The sequence below is a fragment of the Athene noctua genome, chromosome 1, assembly GCF_965140245.1.
Source record: "Athene noctua chromosome 1, bAthNoc1.hap1.1, whole genome shotgun sequence".
NCBI lineage: Eukaryota > Metazoa > Chordata > Aves > Strigiformes > Strigidae > Athene > Athene noctua.
In genome coordinates this window covers 107,011,947-107,030,071 of record NC_134037.1, presented here as the reverse complement: position 1 = coordinate 107,030,071, position 18,125 = coordinate 107,011,947, and the positions used below count along the sequence as shown (strand labels likewise).

The following is an 18,125-nucleotide window of genomic DNA, read 5'->3' as shown; positions in this document are numbered from 1 at the left end:
TGACCAGCTGCGACTCTTCTGGAACAGACTGTGCCATGTGCATCCATTTCTATTAGCAACTCTCTCCTGCAGGGGAAAAGGAGTTTGGGATCTTGCTCATGGCCACAGGAGGAGGGTGGTGGCCTCGGATGGTGCGTGAGGCTCGGGGCTGGCCTTGCTGTGCCCACAGAGTGACAGAGGAAAGACGCTCCCTGGGGAAGAGCCATCAGCGTGCATTTGAAATGGAGGAAAACTTCACTGCGGTTTTGGTTGTAGGTGGAAAGTTGTGGAGGAATCAAAGAGAAATTCTACGCCTTCCATAGCCTGACAAAGGGAACTGGCTGTACAGCAATTTTTTTGTTTGTTTAATGTTTCTGGGAAGAGGCTTATGCTGGTAGCGAGCAAGGCAGAGTGTCAGACAAAGCAGCTCACGGGATGGGCGGGATAGAGGGAAATTTCCTTGGCTATTAAAAGCCCCATTGCTCTAGAAGTTGCATCTTTTTTCTCTCGTCCTTTCTCTTAGAAGGGAGTGGGTGGAGGGGCGTGGAGGGTTTCCCTTCACACTGTTATAATCAGACAAAGCCAGTTTTTATAAATATATATAGCTTTATTTGGGTTCAGTCGACTGAGGGTGGGAAGCAATAGGCAAAGCAGCGCTGGGTGCGAGGAGAGCCGCACCTCTGCCACACGCACCCCGAGCTCCAAAAAGCAGCGTTTTTTTATACTCTTGTGCCATCGTCTTTAACCAATCTCCTCCCGGCAGATAGTTGTCCTGCTCTTTTCCATTGGGGCATTTGAGTTGCTTGGGTGCGTGTCCTCCTCCTATTGGGTCTTTCGAAAGTCTCGAAGCCTTGGTCTCTTGGCGCGCTTTTCTCCTATTGGATCTTTTAAAAGCCTCATGATCTCATCTTTTTGGGGGGCTTTTCTTCAGACAGCAGTTACATATTAGCTCTAGGTGGGGTTTCTGAGACACGGTTACACTGTTCCAATCCGCATGGCACACTTTACATCTTTATGGTTTAATATTTACAGATCATTCAAGTGTATTGCACCCGCCAATTATGTTATTGTAACATAACAAATTAGTTACAATAGTCTATTACAACAGCTCCTACCACATGCATCGTAGCAGTCAAGATGGAATATGCCTTTCTCCTGTACCTGTTCTTTTTGGAACGTGGTGAATTCAATCAATAGCCCACTGAGTTCAGCAGACACCTGTGAGTTTTAGCCTTTGGCTCAGCAGCTAGATGCAACCTCCTGTCACTGGTGTCAGCACCATTAATGCAGATAATCTGCTCGCTACTAATGTAGGCTACTACTATGTAACAGTCTGTGCCAGAGTAGAGCCCGATCCAACGTTACATGCGAGGTCAGTACTGCCAAGAGGTGTGAGACTGAAAGGGAAAACGAGAGAGCCTGTACACCTTTAAATGGCTTGAAGGGATGACAAGGAGAAGCACTGTGTATATAACACCAAAAACAAAACAAAAAAACAAAACCAGAAAGGATTTTCCCCCTCAATTTCTGATCGTTCTGTGACAAAGCCCTGCCCCGCACCATGCGCGTCCCGTCCACGTTCAGGGATCCGGATGGGATGGTGGGGCAGAGCACAGCCTCAGGCAGCTTGCAGAGGGCACACGAGTGGGAGGGGAGGCTCCTGCAGCGGAGGGCCCTTGGCAGGCTGGAGAACGGGGCTGGCAGGAGCCTGCTGTGGTCAAAGAAGGGGAAGAGGGAAGAGCGCCGTCCTGGACCCGGGGAGGAAGAAGCCTTTGGAGCCGTATGTGCTGGGGGAGAGCCCGCTGGAAGGCAGCTGTGCAGAGCCCTGGGGTCACGGTGGACCCGAGGCTGACCAGCTTGGAGCCAGCAGAGTACCCCTGGGGCAGTGGCGGCTAAGTGCCTCCTGGGCTGCAGCAGGCAAACCCCTGGCAGCAGGTGGAGGGGGGGTCCTTCCCCTCTGCTCTGTCCTGCTCTGGGCTCCCCAGGGCAAGGCAGCCAGGGCCATGCTGGATGGAACCCCCAGCCCGAGGCCCCGCCCACTTTCCGTTGGGCCCAGCGTTGGTCCGTTGGAGCCAACAGCCGCCAGAGCCGGCAGCACGGGGCTGTGCTGGCACGGAGCGGCGCCGGGAGGAGGCAGGGCCAGGCCGAGCGGCGCTCCCCGGCACCGGCACCCCGCTTCCCGTCCTCGCTGTGGCCGGCTGGGCCACATCCTTGGTGCAGAGCGAGGGTCCTCCTGTCCCGGGCAGGATGGGTCAGGCCAACTGCTGCTGGCGCTCCAGGTGAGCTCCCGCCGCGGCTCGGGCACGGCCGGGCACGGCCGGGCCCCGCAGACGGGGCCATTCTCATGCCCGCCGCGCTCTGCTCCCCAGGGAGGCTCTCACCGAGGCCGAGGCGGTGCTGAGCACGGACGTGCTGCTGACCCGGGGCCGCAAGAGGAGCGAGAGGCGCCTTCTCCTCCTCCAAGAGGAACTGGTGGTTGCCAAGTTGCAGTAAGCCCCTGGGAGCCCAGCTGCCTTTTCCCCATCCCTGGCCCCGGCCCCAGGCCAGGGACGCTCTGGCACCAGCCCTGGGCCCTGGGGCCTTGGTGCCGGATGCACCAACGTCCGTCCCAAGGGCAGGTGGGGGGCCGGGCTCTGCCCGGGGGCACCCCAAGGCGGCCACCTCAGGCTCCCTGCCCGTCTCTCTTCTCCGCAGACGTGGCACCACCCTGCGCCCACAGCTCCGCCTGGCCCTGGACCAGCTGTGGGTGCTGAGCAGCGGGAAGCAGGCAGCGGGGGAGGTCAAAGGGGAAGAGGAGGAGGAAGGCAGCGAGGAGGACAGGGCCTCCATCCTCCTCATCTGGCCCACCGGCACCTGCGTTGCCACTTTCGGGTGAGTCGTGGGGCCACGTCCCACGGCCGGGCAGGAGAGGTTCCCAAGCGTGCCCACGCCACCCTGTGAATGGCCTCTGCCCTCCGTGCAGAGCCTGGGCAGGGAGCGGGCAGCGCGCCGGCAGGGAGGGATGGGGGGGTGCGTTCCCACATCCTGCATCCCCTGGTCACCTTTTGGACCCCACAAGGGAAGGGCAGGGGCAGCTGCTCTGGCAGCACAGAGGGAGCCAGGGCTTGGGCAGCAGGCCTGTCCTGCCCCACTGGGCTTGTGCTGCCCCTCTGCCTTTCCCAAGGGGCAAGGCTGTGCAGGCGCCTGCCTGTGACGACAGGCTGGGCGGCAGCGGGGCCTGACGCGGGTTCTCCTCTCTTTCTGCAGCTCCCGCGCACTGAAGCAGCTGTGGGTGGGCAAGCTGCTGGGGTAAGCTAGGGGGGTGCTTCAGGCACAGCCGAATGGGGGACCTCAGCTCCCCAGCTGGGGAGAGCTGCCACTGCGGCTGCGGGCAGCTCTCCGGCAGAGTTGCCTGACAAGACACAAGAGGTGGCTTGGGGCTCACCCAGCTCTCTCCTGGCCCCTTCCCGGTGCACAGGACACCCGATGGAGGAAAGGGAGCCCGAGTGGCCAGTGTCCCATCCATCAAACTCCTGCAGAAGGAGCTGAGCCGACGCCACGCCGTGAGTGTCTCTCTAGTGTGGCCGCTGACCCCGAGCACTGGCCCTGCAGCCGAGCAGCAGAGGCATCGCTGCTCACCTCCTTCCACTCTTTCTCTCCTGCCCAGTGGAGGACATTCAGCGCCAGGAGCCTGGAGCGGCTGATGCAGTGTCGGGCAGAGGTGAGAATGGCTGCCTTTCACCGGCCTCTGGCTGTGCCGGCGTGCCACGGATGTGCGGCCGCTGGGGTGAGCCTGTGCAGGAGGGAGGGAGGGTCCCGCGGTGCCACTCCAGGAGCAAAGAGGGTTGGGGAGCCACCAGGAACGCCGCGTGTCCTCGCCGGCGGTGCTGGGAGGAAACCTGCTGCGTGAGGCAGGGAGCCCGGGAGGGCAGAGAGTCCCCGCTCTGCCGCCCTCTGGCTGCTGGTGCCGGGTGGCCGTTGCCGGTGGCCCTCTCTGCTGCGGGGCTGCTCTCTAAGCGCAGCCTGGTTCTTGCAGGCTGATCCCAAGCAAGGGCCTCCAACAGCCCCATCTACCAAGGGAGGGGGACTTCGCCGCTCATCGGGTGAGTTTGGGAACGAAGGGCAGGGAGGGCCTTCTTTTCTCCAGGACCGGCACGTCTGCACAAGGGAGGATGCTGTTGCTGCTGCCCTCTGCCCAGAGGAAATCGGTGCCCATCACACTGCAGCAGGAGAGAGCGGAGCGCTCGGGAGCCTTCGACAGTGCTGAGCACTCGAGGTGCTGCCTGCCTGAGCTCTGCCCCCAGAGCCGGGCAGAGGGGTCCCTGCTTCTCGGCCAGAGCCGGGAATGAGCCCTGCTCGCTTGTTCCCTGAGTGTCACCCTGCAGGTTGGGCACCCCAAGGGAGGACGGAGGTCACCCGGACGAGCAAGGACACCCGCTGGGCAGCGGCCGCTGCACGTGGTTCTGCTGGACAGGGAGCCTCCCTCTGCTGCTGCTGCTGGCAGCCTGGAGGAGGGCAGGGCGAGGGCTGGGCCGGGCTGTCCCGCCGGCTCTCAGGAGGCTGCGAGCCGGAGCCGCCGAGCCAGAGCCCTGGTTCCAGCTGCCGGCTCCCTGCCCGTGCCGTCCCGCCGCAGCGCTCAGCGCCGCGCTGCAGGCAGGGCTGGGCTGGGCAGGCTCCGGGAGCGCTGGCCTGGCGGTTCCCACTGACGGGCTCTTGCTCTCTTTTCCTTTGCAGCGGGAGGGAGCGGCGGCGGCAGCAGCAGCAGCAGCAGCAGCAGCAGGAGGGGGCTGCCCTGGCCCTTTGCTCTGCGGCGGAGCCCGGCCGCTGCCCCGGCGCCAGGGCAGGCGGGCTCCGGCTGCAGCAGGGCGCTCTTTGGGCAGCCCCTGGCAGCCCTCTGCGGGGAGGCCGGCACGCTGCCCCGGCCCATCCAGGTAGGCCAGCCTGCACAGGGGGGCCCCAGCCCTCCCCCCGGCTGCTCCAGAGGCAGCGTCCCCAGCGGCTCCGGGGCTGGCTGGGGGACTGGGCTCTTCACCCACGCCTCACGCTGCTGGTCCCAGGCCCTTTGCGGGGCGAGGGAGCCCAGCCTGGGGCAGAGCTCTGGCCTCTGCCCTCACTTGTTTCTTCAGCCAAGCAGCTGTCCTCCTGCGTCTCCCGCAGGAGCTCCTGGACATCCTGCACCAGCGAGGACCGTCGACGGAGGGGATCTTCCGCAGAGCTGCCGGCGCGACGGAACTTCGGAACCTGAAGGAGGCCCTGGACCGCGGCGCAGATGTGGACCTGCCAAGCCAGCCCGAGATCCTGCTGGCTGCCGTCCTGAAGGTGAGCGCTTCTGCCCTGCCGCTGGAAGAGCTCCTGGCTGGCCCGGGATCTTCAGAGGCTCACCTGAAGCCCTTGGCCTTGCAGGACTTTCTCCGCAGCATCCCCGGCAAGCTCCTGGACGTGGACCTCTACCAGGACTGGATGCGAGCCATGGAGAGGCCGAGCCAGCAGGCAAGGGTGGAAGAGCTGAGAGTGTAAGTGTGGCCAGCAGCCTGCCTCTTGCGTAGGGAGTGGGGGGGGCCTGGGACTTGCCTGGAAAGGCACGGGCTCCTTAGAAGCTTGCATTTTCTGGCAGCTCGCGTTTGCTGGGCTGGGGTGTCATTTTGGGGGAAAGGGCGTGGGCAGGGAGCCTTCCCTTGCGTGGGCTTGGGGGAAATCGGGCGCTGGGAAGCAACACTCTGTTTTCTTCCTGATCGCTGACTGGGAGCACGTGGAAAGGGGCACAACACAGACACTGGCTCCCGCCTGCCTTGTGCAAGCTTCAGGGACAGCTGGGGGCAACTTCTGCTTCCTTAACGTTGTGTTCCTGCTCCCTCAGGGTGGCCGAGAAGTTGCCGGCAGCCCATCTCCTCCTCCTCAAGCGGCTGCTCCCACTGCTGCAGAACATTGGCCACCAGGTGTCCACCAGCAGAATGACCTCCAGCAACCTGGCCATCTGCCTGGGGCCAAACCTGCTGGGCCCACCCGACGAGGCCCTGCTCCCCTTCGAGGCCATGCTGGAGGTGACCGAGAAGGTACGCTCTATTGACCGGCTGGCTGCAGCCTGCCTGGGCCGTCAGAGCTTGCTCCTCTCCCGAGCAAATGCCGGGGGAGTGGCTGCCTGGCAGAGCAGCCCCACAGCCACAGCCTTCTGTGCAGAAGCAAGGGTCAGCAGCGGGAAGGGCTGCCTGACACCTTTCCAGACGCCTGCACTGAAACCAAGGCTTTGATGTGTGCAGGTGAAGCTGCTGGTGGAATTTCTGATTGAAAACGGCAGCGACATCTTTGGGGAGGAGATGGCTGGCCAGATGTCACCAGAGCCCGTGGACACATCCACAGGTAGGAGGAGGGACTGAGGGCTGTCACAGCCTGAGCAGACAGCTGGGGGAGGGCTTCCCGTGGGTTTTGCTTGAGCTGTTGGCCACTTCCAACAAGTCACTTTGCTGCACACGCTTTTGCTTTCCAGAGCTGCCTTTGGAAAAGGAGCATGGCCCTGCGGGCGAAGCAGAAGCGGAGCAGCAGGCAAAAGCCTCCCTGGATCCAGCACCAGCCCCTCTGCTCGTCCTCCAGAGAGCAGCAGGGGCAGACACGGCGGTGGGAGCAGAAAGGGCGGAGGTATGGCAGATCCCTCCACCAGCGCTGCCACCGTGTGTCTTAGGTAGGAGCAGGGTAGTTCCTCTTGGCTCCAAGCAGCTGCTGTGCCTCTTCCTGGCGTTCAGGCTCTCGTGGTTTGGCATTTTCTCTTTTCCCCCCATGGAACGACACACTGTAAGTAAAACGGGAAAGGTATTTTCTCCAACGCGTTAGGCATGCGCTTAATCAGAGGAAATGCCCACAAAACGCCACAGAAAGATAGATTTCCAAAGCAGAGCCTCCCACCACAGAAGGTGGTATTGCACCAAAGGGACGTCCACGGAGCTCTGTCTTGGGAGGGCAGAAGGAATTCTGGCAGAAGGAAGTGGGCAAGCCTTTCCTTGCCTGGCAGGGCAGCACAGGCTCTCTGCCGAATGGCCCCCACAGATGGACTGTCCCACACCCACGGGCACACCGTGCTCCAGAGCGAGACCCTTGGAAGAAAGGGCCGATGCAAACCAGCCTAAGGGATCTCCCCTGTAGAGCTAAGGTAGCAACGTGCCAGACAGTTGCTTACTACTTCAGGGCACCCCTCGCCCCCTGCTAATGACCACATTTCTGGTTTAGGCACCCGTTGCTTTGTCTCTGAGCACCCCTGAGACCGTGGTAGACTCCCCGGGATGCGCAGGAGAACTGAAGAGCCTCGCAGAGCACAGAAGGTAAAACGAGTCATCTTTGGTTAAATCAAGAACTGATTCCAGTTGATCCTGCCTTTACCTATCTAATCATGCAGTGGGATGGAAAGGTTTGCAGGCTCTGTTCAGAAAAACAATGGCCACGGGAAAAGAAAGCGAGAAGAAACCTGGGAAGAAGAGAGGCCATGCCACCCAGCAAAGAAGAGACGAGAGGAGAAGAAGGGCCAGGAGGAAAAAGAGCAGGAAGGTGCAAAAGGAGCCCCGGGTGTGTACCAGGCTTCGCTGCTCATCTTTGCCAACTCTCCGCACTGCTCTAAGCCAGTCCAACTGACTGGCGAGGGATGCTGCTATGCAGGGTTTGGAAATTACCCCATGGCAGCTCCCCAGGGGAGCCCTGCTGTGTGGCACAGGGGCACTGTGCACCTCTGCACACGCACAGCTCTCTGAGGGCGTTCCCTTAGAGGGGAAAAGGTGCCAGAGCCACCGCGGAGCCAAGGCCAGCAGCAGCTCTCTTCTGGGATATCAACAATTCCTTGTCAACTGTGTTTCCCAAAGAAAGGGGAACCAAGCCATGCCTGCTCCTGCCTTTGTGGCTTTACCAGTGCTTTCTGGCTCTGTCGTTGCAGGTGCTGATTTCCCGTTACTGACTGAACCCCTGTGACTCCTGGGCTCCTGATGTCCACAATTAAAGGACATTTTCTCCCTTCTGTCTGCGTGTGCACTACGATATTCTGGACTAGGTAGAAGTTGTTTTGGGATGAATCCTAGTGGAGGAGTTTGGGATCATCCTCCCTTGCGGCAGAATCCTTTCCAGCAGGCATCGGGGCTGAGCTCGGTTTGCTTGAGGAGTCAGACGAAAGCACAGAATCCCATAGAACAGCTGAGGCTGGGAGGGGCCTGTGGAGGTCCTCTGGTCCAACCTGCCTGCTCACGCAGGGTCACCTGGACCAGGTTGCCCAGGACTGTGGAGTAGTGGGCACCTTCCCTTGACACAGAGAGCATCTCACGGGCTGAAAGAGGGATGCTCTGGAGAGTTTCTGGCAAACCTCTGGAGAAGAGCTTGTCCTCGCCCCTCTTCCAGGGGCTTTTCCAGCTCTGGTGCCCTTCCCAAGGACAGCCCCACCAGGTGGGTGCAGTCAGCATTGCAGGAAAGAAGAGGCAGCAGCCACCGCAGTCAGCACTGCGGGAGAGCTGGGACCCCGGAGACCCTCCCAGGCTCTCCAAACCCAGCCTAGCCCTGTCCAGACAGTGTCCACAAGAGTGGTCTTATATATCCCTTTTCCCAGCGTGCTGAACTTCCCTTGAAGCGTTAAGCGCCGGGCTGAAGGGCTAAGGCTTGGACAATAGGCCCAGGCCAGACCTGACCTAGAGATCAATCCTGTCTATTTGGAAACTGATAACCGTCGTGCTAGTAGGCATCATGCTAGGTTATAACAAACCACCTATACTGATGTAAAAAGTGCTGAAGTGTTAAAGTACTGAAGCCTGAACAACAGGCCCCGAGCCCAAGCTGCTAACTTAGTATGTAGTCATTAAGGAAATCACGTAGTAAGGAATTAATGAAAGATGGAGCTTAGCTATCATATGCTCGTTACTGACGGTGCATGTCATGAAAACATGTCTATCCTGGATGTACCTTTCTTCTTCTTCGCGTAGAGGCAAGGTAAGAAGGCCATGAAGGCGGCTGTCCGGCCTTGGGACCAGGCGGGTGGCCTTGTTCTAAAGAGAGCATAAATAAATCAGATAAGCAGGGAAACTCCCTTAGCTTCTCCCTTGAGCCCTGGCCAGGCTCTGGGGGAATCTAATGCGAGAGTGAAACCAGACAGTTCCGCCTCATACAGAGGTGCCAGCTATGCTGGCTTGCTGATTTGGGGGCGTATAAGGCTGGACCCGCTCACAGCGACTTTGGACGCCTCACCTACGGGTGGAGGCACCGCGTAGGACTTCCCCCTTGCCGGGAAAGGCTCTCCAAATCCTCGCTGTAACCGGGGCTGCCCAGCATCTGCGGGTCTGGATGATGGTAGCGTGTGCAAGTGGTGATGGATCTTTCTTAATCACTCTTGTCTCTCTCAGGTAGTAACGATTTGACGCATTACCCTGTATTTTCCTCTTTGTTTAAGTGCACGATTCTGTCTTTTCTTTCTGTGTATGTTTTCTGCATTATTCTGTTACATTGTTTAGTTATTTCCAGTAAAATACACCTTGCTCTCTTCACTCTGGTGTCTGAGTTTAATTGGTATCCCTAACCGGCAAAACACAGGCCCACAATCTTTCCTGTTGGAGTGTAAAATAGCCAGAAGATGCCCATGTCCTGCACTTTTCCTGCAAAGACTCACTCTGATTTCCTGCCTTTTCCCTGCAAAGGGCATTTTTTTAGCTCTCTTCCTCGCTTCTGTTTTAACCGAGGCACTGCACGGTATCAACAGGCACAGCAGACACACGGCGTCCAAAGCTGACCGTGGATCCCCTTTTTGCCACGGGGAGGGCCTTTCGCACAAGCGTGTCCCTGGCTGTGCTGGCTGCTCGGTGGGTGAAAGTCACGGCTCACAGTGGAGTCTGCCTTTCGCCACGATGGTCATTCCCAGGGAGAACAGCTGGTGGGATTGAGCAGGACCCTGCAGGGAGAACAGAAGGGCAGGGACGCAGACATTTGCCACAAGGCCAGCGGAGCGGGTTGCTCCAGCGCAGCCCACTGCGCCTTGCTACGCTGCTGGACCTGTGCGGATGCTCAGGGGACAAAGGGTTAAACCTGAGTTGCCTGCATGAAATACAGCTGTCGCCGGCCTGGGGGCAAGCTGACCCAGGAGCTGGTCCTGAAAAGCACCAGCCCAGGGCACGGAAAGCTTTGACCAGCTGCGACTCTTCTGGAACAGACTGTGCCATGTGCATCCATTTCTATTAGCAACTCTCTCCTGCAGGGGAAAAGGAGTTTGGGATCTTGCTCATGGCCACAGGAGGAGGGTGGTGGCCTCGGATGGTGCGTGAGGCTCGGGGCTGGCCTTGCTGTGCCCACAGAGTGACAGAGGAAAGACGCTCCCTGGGGAAGAGCCATCAGCGTGCATTTGAAATGGAGGAAAACTTCACTGCGGTTTTGGTTGTAGGTGGAAAGTTGTGGAGGAATCAAAGAGAAATTCTACGCCTTCCATAGCCTGACAAAGGGAACTGGCTGTACAGCAATTTTTTTGTTTGTTTAATGTTTCTGGGAAGAGGCTTATGCTGGTAGCGAGCAAGGCAGAGTGTCAGACAAAGCAGCTCACGGGATGGGCGGGATAGAGGGAAATTTCCTTGGCTATTAAAAGCCCCATTGCTCTAGAAGTTGCATCTTTTTTCTCTCGTGCTTTCTCTTAGAAGGGAGTGGGTGGAGGGGCGTGGAGGGTTTCCCTTCACACTGTTATAATCAGACAAAGCCAGTTTTTATAAATATATATAGCTTTATTTGGGTTCAGTCGACTGAGGGTGGGAAGCAATAGGCAAAGCAGCGCTGGGTGCGAGGAGAGCCGCACCTCTGCCACACGCACCCCGAGCTCCAAAAAGCAGCGTTTTTTTATACTCTTGTGCCATCGTCTTTAACCAATCTCCTCCCGGCAGATAGTTGTCCTGCTCTTTTCCATTGGGGCATTTGAGTTGCTTGGGTGCGTGTCCTCCTCCTATTGGGTCTTTCGAAAGTCTCGAAGCCTTGGTCTCTTGGCGCGCTTTTCTCCTATTGGATCTTTTAAAAGCCTCATGATCTCATCTTTTTGGGGGGCTTTTCTTCAGACAGCAGTTACATATTAGCTCTAGGTGGGGTTTCTGAGACACGGTTACACTGTTCCAATCCGCATGGCACACTTTACATCTTTATGGTTTAATATTTACAGATCATTCAAGTGTATTGCACCCGCCAATTATGTTATTGTAACATAACAAATTAGTTACAATAGTCTATTACAACAGCTCCTACAACATGCATCGTAGCAGTCAAGATGGAATATGCCTTTCTCCTGTACCTGTTCTTTTTGGAACGTGGTGAATTCAATCAATAGCCCACTGAGTTCAGCAGACACCTGTGAGTTTTAGCCTTTGGCTCAGCAGCTAGATGCAACCTCCTGTCACTGGTGTCAGCACCATTAATGCAGATAATCTGCTCGCTACTAATGTAGGCTACTACTATGTAACAGTCTGTGCCAGAGTAGAGCCCGATCCAACGTTACATGCGAGGTCAGTACTGCCAAGAGGTGTGAGACTGAAAGGGAAAACGAGAGAGCCTGTACACCTTTAAATGGCTTGAAGGGATGACAAGGAGAAGCACTGTGTATATAACACCAAAAACAAAACAAAAAAACAAAACCAGAAAGGATTTTCCCCCTCAATTTCTGATCGTTCTGTGACAAAGCCCTGCCCCGCACCATGCGCGTCCCGTCCACGTTCAGGGATCCGGATGGGATGGTGGGGCAGAGCACAGCCTCAGGCAGCTTGCAGAGGGCACACGAGTGGGAGGGGAGGCTCCTGCAGCGGAGGGCCCTTGGCAGGCTGGAGAACGGGGCTGGCAGGAGCCTGCTGTGGTCAAAGAAGGGGAAGAGGGAAGAGCGCCGTCCTGGACCCGGGGAGGAAGAAGCCTTTGGAGCCGTATGTGCTGGGGGAGAGCCCGCTGGAAGGCAGCTGTGCAGAGCCCTGGGGTCACGGTGGACCCGAGGCTGACCAGCTTGGAGCCAGCAGAGTACCCCTGGGGCAGTGGCGGCTAAGTGCCTCCTGGGCTGCAGCAGGCAAACCCCTGGCAGCAGGTGGAGGGGGGGTCCTTCCCCTCTGCTCTGTCCTGCTCTGGGCTCCCCAGGGCAAGGCAGCCAGGGCCATGCTGGATGGAACCCCCAGCCCGAGGCCCCGCCCACTTTCCGTTGGGCCCAGCGTTGGTCCGTTGGAGCCAACAGCCGCCAGAGCCGGCAGCACGGGGCTGTGCTGGCACGGAGCGGCGCCGGGAGGAGGCAGGGCCAGGCCGAGCGGCGCTCCCCGGCACCGGCACCCCGCTTCCCGTCCTCGCTGTGGCCGGCTGGGCCACATCCTTGGTGCAGAGCGAGGGTCCTCCTGTCCCGGGCAGGATGGGTCAGGCCAACTGCTGCTGGCGCTCCAGGTGAGCTCCCGCCGCGGCTCGGGCACGGCCGGGCACGGCCGGGCCCCGCAGACGGGGCCATTCTCATGCCCGCCGCGCTCTGCTCCCCAGGGAGGCTCTCACCGAGGCCGAGGCGGTGCTGAGCACGGACGTGCTGCTGACCCGGGGCCGCAAGAGGAGCGAGAGGCGCCTTCTCCTCCTCCAAGAGGAACTGGTGGTTGCCAAGTTGCAGTAAGCCCCTGGGAGCCCAGCTGCCTTTTCCCCATCCCTGGCCCCGGCCCCAGGCCAGGGACGCTCTGGCACCAGCCCTGGGCCCTGGGGCCTTGGTGCCGGATGCACCAACGTCCGTCCCAAGGGCAGGTGGGGGGCCGGGCTCTGCCCGGGGGCACCCCAAGGCGGCCACCTCAGGCTCCCTGCCCGTCTCTCTTCTCCGCAGACGTGGCACCACCCTGCGCCCACAGCTCCGCCTGGCCCTGGACCAGCTGTGGGTGCTGAGCAGCGGGAAGCAGGCAGCGGGGGAGGTCAAAGGGGAAGAGGAGGAGGAAGGCAGCGAGGAGGACAGGGCCTCCATCCTCCTCATCTGGCCCACCGGCACCTGCGTTGCCACTTTCGGGTGAGTCGTGGGGCCACGTCCCACGGCCGGGCAGGAGAGGTTCCCAAGCGTGCCCACGCCACCCTGTGAATGGCCTCTGCCCTCCGTGCAGAGCCTGGGCAGGGAGCGGGCAGCGCGCCGGCAGGGAGGGATGGGGGGGTGCGTTCCCACATCCTGCATCCCCTGGTCACCTTTTGGACCCCACAAGGGAAGGGCAGGGGCAGCTGCTCTGGCAGCACAGAGGGAGCCAGGGCTTGGGCAGCAGGCCTGTCCTGCCCCACTGGGCTTGTGCTGCCCCTCTGCCTTTCCCAAGGGGCAAGGCTGTGCAGGCGCCTGCCTGTGACGACAGGCTGGGCGGCAGCGGGGCCTGACGCGGGTTCTCCTCTCTTTCTGCAGCTCCCGCGCACTGAAGCAGCTGTGGGTGGGCAAGCTGCTGGGGTAAGCTAGGGGGGTGCTTCAGGCACAGCCGAATGGGGGACCTCAGCTCCCCAGCTGGGGAGAGCTGCCACTGCGGCTGCGGGCAGCTCTCCGGCAGAGTTGCCTGACAAGACACAAGAGGTGGCTTGGGGCTCACCCAGCTCTCTCCTGGCCCCTTCCCGGTGCACAGGACACCCGATGGAGGAAAGGGAGCCCGAGTGGCCAGTGTCCCATCCATCAAACTCCTGCAGAAGGAGCTGAGCCGACGCCACGCCGTGAGTGTCTCTCTAGTGTGGCCGCTGACCCCGAGCACTGGCCCTGCAGCCGAGCAGCAGAGGCATCGCTGCTCACCTCCTTCCACTCTTTCTCTCCTGCCCAGTGGAGGACATTCAGCGCCAGGAGCCTGGAGCGGCTGATGCAGTGTCGGGCAGAGGTGAGAATGGCTGCCTTTCACCGGCCTCTGGCTGTGCCGGCGTGCCACGGATGTGCGGCCGCTGGGGTGAGCCTGTGCAGGAGGGAGGGAGGGTCCCGCGGTGCCACTCCAGGAGCAAAGAGGGTTGGGGAGCCACCAGGAACGCCGCGTGTCCTCGCCGGCGGTGCTGGGAGGAAACCTGCTGCGTGAGGCAGGGAGCCCGGGAGGGCAGAGAGTCCCCGCTCTGCCGCCCTCTGGCTGCTGGTGCCGGGTGGCCGTTGCCGGTGGCCCTCTCTGCTGCGGGGCTGCTCTCTAAGCGCAGCCTGGTTCTTGCAGGCTGATCCCAAGCAAGGGCCTCCAACAGCCCCATCTACCAAGGGAGGGGGACTTCGCCGCTCATCGGGTGAGTTTGGGAACGAAGGGCAGGGAGGGCCTTCTTTTCTCCAGGACCGGCACGTCTGCACAAGGGAGGATGCTGTTGCTGCTGCCCTCTGCCCAGAGGAAATCGGTGCCCATCACGCTGCAGCAGGAGAGAGCGGAGCGCTCGGGAGCCTTCGACAGTGCTGAGCACTCGAGGTGCTGCCTGCCTGAGCTCTGCCCCCAGAGCCGGGCAGAGGGGTCCCTGCTTCTCGGCCAGAGCCGGGAATGAGCCCTGCTCGCTTGTTCCCTGAGTGTCACCCTGCAGGTTGGGCACCCCAAGGGAGGACGGAGGTCACCCGGACGAGCAAGGACACCCGCTGGGCAGCGGCCGCTGCACGTGGTTCTGCCGGACAGGGAGCCTCCCTCTGCTGCTGCTGCTGGCAGCCTGGAGGAGGGCAGGGCGAGGGCTGGGCCGGGCTGTCCCGCCGGCTCTCAGGAGGCTGCGAGCCGGAGCCGCCGAGCCAGAGCCCTGGTTCCAGCTGCCGGCTCCCTGCCCGTGCCGTCCCGCCGCAGCGCTCAGCGCCGCGCTGCAGGCAGGGCTGGGCTGGGCAGGCTCCGGGAGCGCTGGCCTGGCGGTTCCCACTGACGGGCTCTTGCTCTCTTTTCCTTTGCAGCGGGAGGGAGCGGCGGCGGCAGCAGCAGCAGCAGCAGCAGCAGCAGGAGGGGGCTGCCCTGGCCCTTTGCTCTGCGGCGGAGCCCGGCCGCTGCCCCGGCGCCAGGGCAGGCGGGCTCCGGCTGCAGCAGGGCGCTCTTTGGGCAGCCCCTGGCAGCCCTCTGCGGGGAGGCCGGCACGCTGCCCCGGCCCATCCAGGTAGGCCAGCCTGCACAGGGGGGCCCCAGCCCTCCCCCCGGCTGCTCCAGAGGCAGCGTCCCCAGCGGCTCCGGGGCTGGCTGGGGGACTGGGCTCTTCACCCACGCCTCACGCTGCTGGTCCCAGGCCCTTTGCGGGGCGAGGGAGCCCAGCCTGGGGCAGAGCTCTGGCCTCTGCCCTCACTTGTTTCTTCAGCCAAGCAGCTGTCCTCCTGCGTCTCCCGCAGGAGCTCCTGGACATCCTGCACCAGCGAGGACCGTCGACGGAGGGGATCTTCCGCAGAGCTGCCGGCGCGACGGAACTTCGGAACCTGAAGGAGGCCCTGGACCGCGGCGCAGATGTGGACCTGCCAAGCCAGCCCGAGATCCTGCTGGCTGCCGTCCTGAAGGTGAGCGCTTCTGCCCTGCCGCTGGAAGAGCTCCTGGCTGGCCCGGGATCTTCAGAGGCTCACCTGAAGCCCTTGGCCTTGCAGGACTTTCTCCGCAGCATCCCCGGCAAGCTCCTGGACGTGGACCTCTACCAGGACTGGATGCGAGCCATGGAGAGGCCGAGCCAGCAGGCAAGGGTGGAAGAGCTGAGAGTGTAAGTGTGGCCAGCAGCCTGCCTCTTGCGTAGGGAGTGGGGGGGGCCTGGGACTTGCCTGGAAAGGCACGGGCTCCTTAGAAGCTTGCATTTTCTGGCAGCTCGCGTTTGCTGGGCTGGGGTGTCATTTTGGGGGAAAGGGCGTGGGCAGGGAGCCTTCCCTTGCGTGGGCTTGGGGGAAATCGGGCGCTGGGAAGCAACACTCTGTTTTCTTCCTGATCGCTGACTGGGAGCACGTGGAAAGGGGCACAACACAGACACTGGCTCCCGCCTGCCTTGTGCAAGCTTCAGGGACAGCTGGGGGCAACTTCTGCTTCCTTAACGTTGTGTTCCTGCTCCCTCAGGGTGGCCGAGAAGTTGCCGGCAGCCCATCTCCTCCTCCTCAAGCGGCTGCTCCCACTGCTGCAGAACATTGGCCACCAGGTGTCCACCAGCAGAATGACCTCCAGCAACCTGGCCATCTGCCTGGGGCCAAACCTGCTGGGCCCACCCGACGAGGCCCTGCTCCCCTTCGAGGCCATGCTGGAGGTGACCGAGAAGGTACGCTCTATTGACCGGCTGGCTGCAGCCTGCCTGGGCCGTCAGAGCTTGCTCCTCTCCCGAGCAAATGCCGGGGGAGTGGCTGCCTGGCAGAGCAGCCCCACAGCCACAGCCTTCTGTGCAGAAGCAAGGGTCAGCAGCGGGAAGGGCTGCCTGACACCTTTCCAGACGCCTGCACTGAAACCAAGGCTTTGATGTGTGCAGGTGAAGCTGCTGGTGGAATTTCTGATTGAAAACGGCAGCGACATCTTTGGGGAGGAGATGGCTGGCCAGATGTCACCAGAGCCCGTGGACACATCCACAGGTAGGAGGAGGGACTGAGGGCTGTCACAGCCTGAGCAGACAGCTGGGGGAGGGCTTCCCGTGGGTTTTGCTTGAGCTGTTGGCCACTTCCAACAAGTCACTTTGCTGCACACGCTTTTGCTTTCCAGAGCTGCCTTTGGAAAAGGAGCATGGCCCTGCGGGCGAAGCAGAAGCGGAGCAGCAGGCAAAAGCCTCCCTGGATCCAGCACCAGCCCCTCTGCTCGTCCTCCAGAGAGCAGCAGGGGCAGACACGGCGGTGGGAGCAGAAAGGGCGGAGGTATGGCAGATCCCTCCACCAGCGCTGCCACCGTGTGTCTTAGGTAGGAGCAGGGTAGTTCCTCTTGGCTCCAAGCAGCTGCTGTGCCTCTTCCTGGCGTTCAGGCTCTCGTGGTTTGGCATTTTCTCTTTTCCCCCCATGGAACGACACACTGTAAGTAAAACGGGAAAGGTATTTTCTCCAACGCGTTAGGCATGCGCTTAATCAGAGGAAATGCCCACAAAACGCCACAGAAAGATAGATTTCCAAAGCAGAGCCTCCCACCACAGAAGGTGGTATTGCACCAAAGGGACGTCCACGGAGCTCTGTCTTGGGAGGGCAGAAGGAATTCTGGCAGAAGGAAGTGGGCAAGCCTTTCCTTGCCTGGCAGGGCAGCACAGGCTCTCTGCCGAATGGCCCCCACAGATGGACTGTCCCACACCCACGGGCACACCGTGCTCCAGAGCGAGACCCTTGGAAGAAAGGGCCGATGCAAACCAGCCTAAGGGATCTCCCCTGTAGAGCTAAGGTAGCAACGTGCCAGACAGTTGCTTACTACTTCAGGGCACCCCTCGCCCCCTGCTAATGACCACATTTCTGGTTTAGGCACCCGTTGCTTTGTCTCTGAACACCCCTGAGACCGTGGTAGACTCCCCGGGATGCGCAGGAGAACTGAAGAGCCTCGCAGAGCACAGAAGGTAAAACGAGTCATCTTTGGTTAAATCAAGAACTGATTCCAGTTGATCCTGCCTTTACCTATCTAATCATGCAGTGGGATGGAAAGGTTTGCAGGCTCTGTTCAGAAAAACAATGGCCACGGGAAAAGAAAGCGAGAAGAAACCTGGGAAGAAGAGAGGCCATGCCACCCAGCAAAGAAGAGACGAGAGGAGAAGAAGGGCCAGGAGGAAAAAGAGCAGGAAGGTGCAAAAGGAGCCCCGGGTGTGTACCAGGCTTCGCTGCTCATCTTTGCCAACTCTCCGCACTGCTCTAAGCCAGTCCAACTGACTGGCGAGGGATGCTGCTATGCAGGGTTTGGAAATTACCCCATGGCAGCTCCCCAGGGGAGCCCTGCTGTGTGGCACAGGGGCACTGTGCACCTCTGCACACGCACAGCTCTCTGAGGGCGTTCCCTTAGAGGGGAAAAGGTGCCAGAGCCACCGCGGAGCCAAGGCCAGCAGCAGCTCTCTTCTGGGATATCAACAATTCCTTGTCAACTGTGTTTCCCAAAGAAAGGGGAACCAAGCCATGCCTGCTCCTGCCTTTGTGGCTTTACCAGTGCTTTCTGGCTCTGTCGTTGCAGGTGCTGATTTCCCGTTACTGACTGAACCCCTGTGACTCCTGGGCTCCTGATGTCCACAATTAAAGGACATTTTCTCCCTTCTGTCTGCGTGTGCACTACGATATTCTGGACTAGGTAGAAGTTGTTTTGGGATGAATCCTAGTGGAGGAGTTTGGGATCATCCTC

The 18,125-nt window shown here is 60.5% G+C and overlaps 2 protein-coding genes across 2 annotated transcripts; both read left to right on the top strand.

The window, feature by feature from the left end:
* Positions 1–1,540: 1,540 nt before the first annotated feature.
* Positions 1,541–5,475, top strand: LOC141957702 (T-cell activation Rho GTPase-activating protein-like). Its single transcript, XM_074899622.1, has 4 exons — positions 1,541–1,579; positions 4,839–4,889; positions 5,116–5,277; positions 5,362–5,475. Exons 1-4 carry the CDS (start codon positions 1,541–1,543, stop codon positions 5,473–5,475), a joined length of 366 nt encoding a protein of 121 aa, XP_074755723.1.
* Positions 5,476–11,630: 6,155 nt separating this feature from the next.
* LOC141957694 (T-cell activation Rho GTPase-activating protein-like) lies at positions 11,631–15,565 on the top strand. The gene is made up of 4 exons (XM_074899612.1): positions 11,631–11,669; positions 14,929–14,979; positions 15,206–15,367; positions 15,452–15,565. Exons 1-4 carry the CDS (start codon positions 11,631–11,633, stop codon positions 15,563–15,565), a joined length of 366 nt encoding a protein of 121 aa, XP_074755713.1.
* Positions 15,566–18,125: the final 2,560 nt, after the last annotated feature.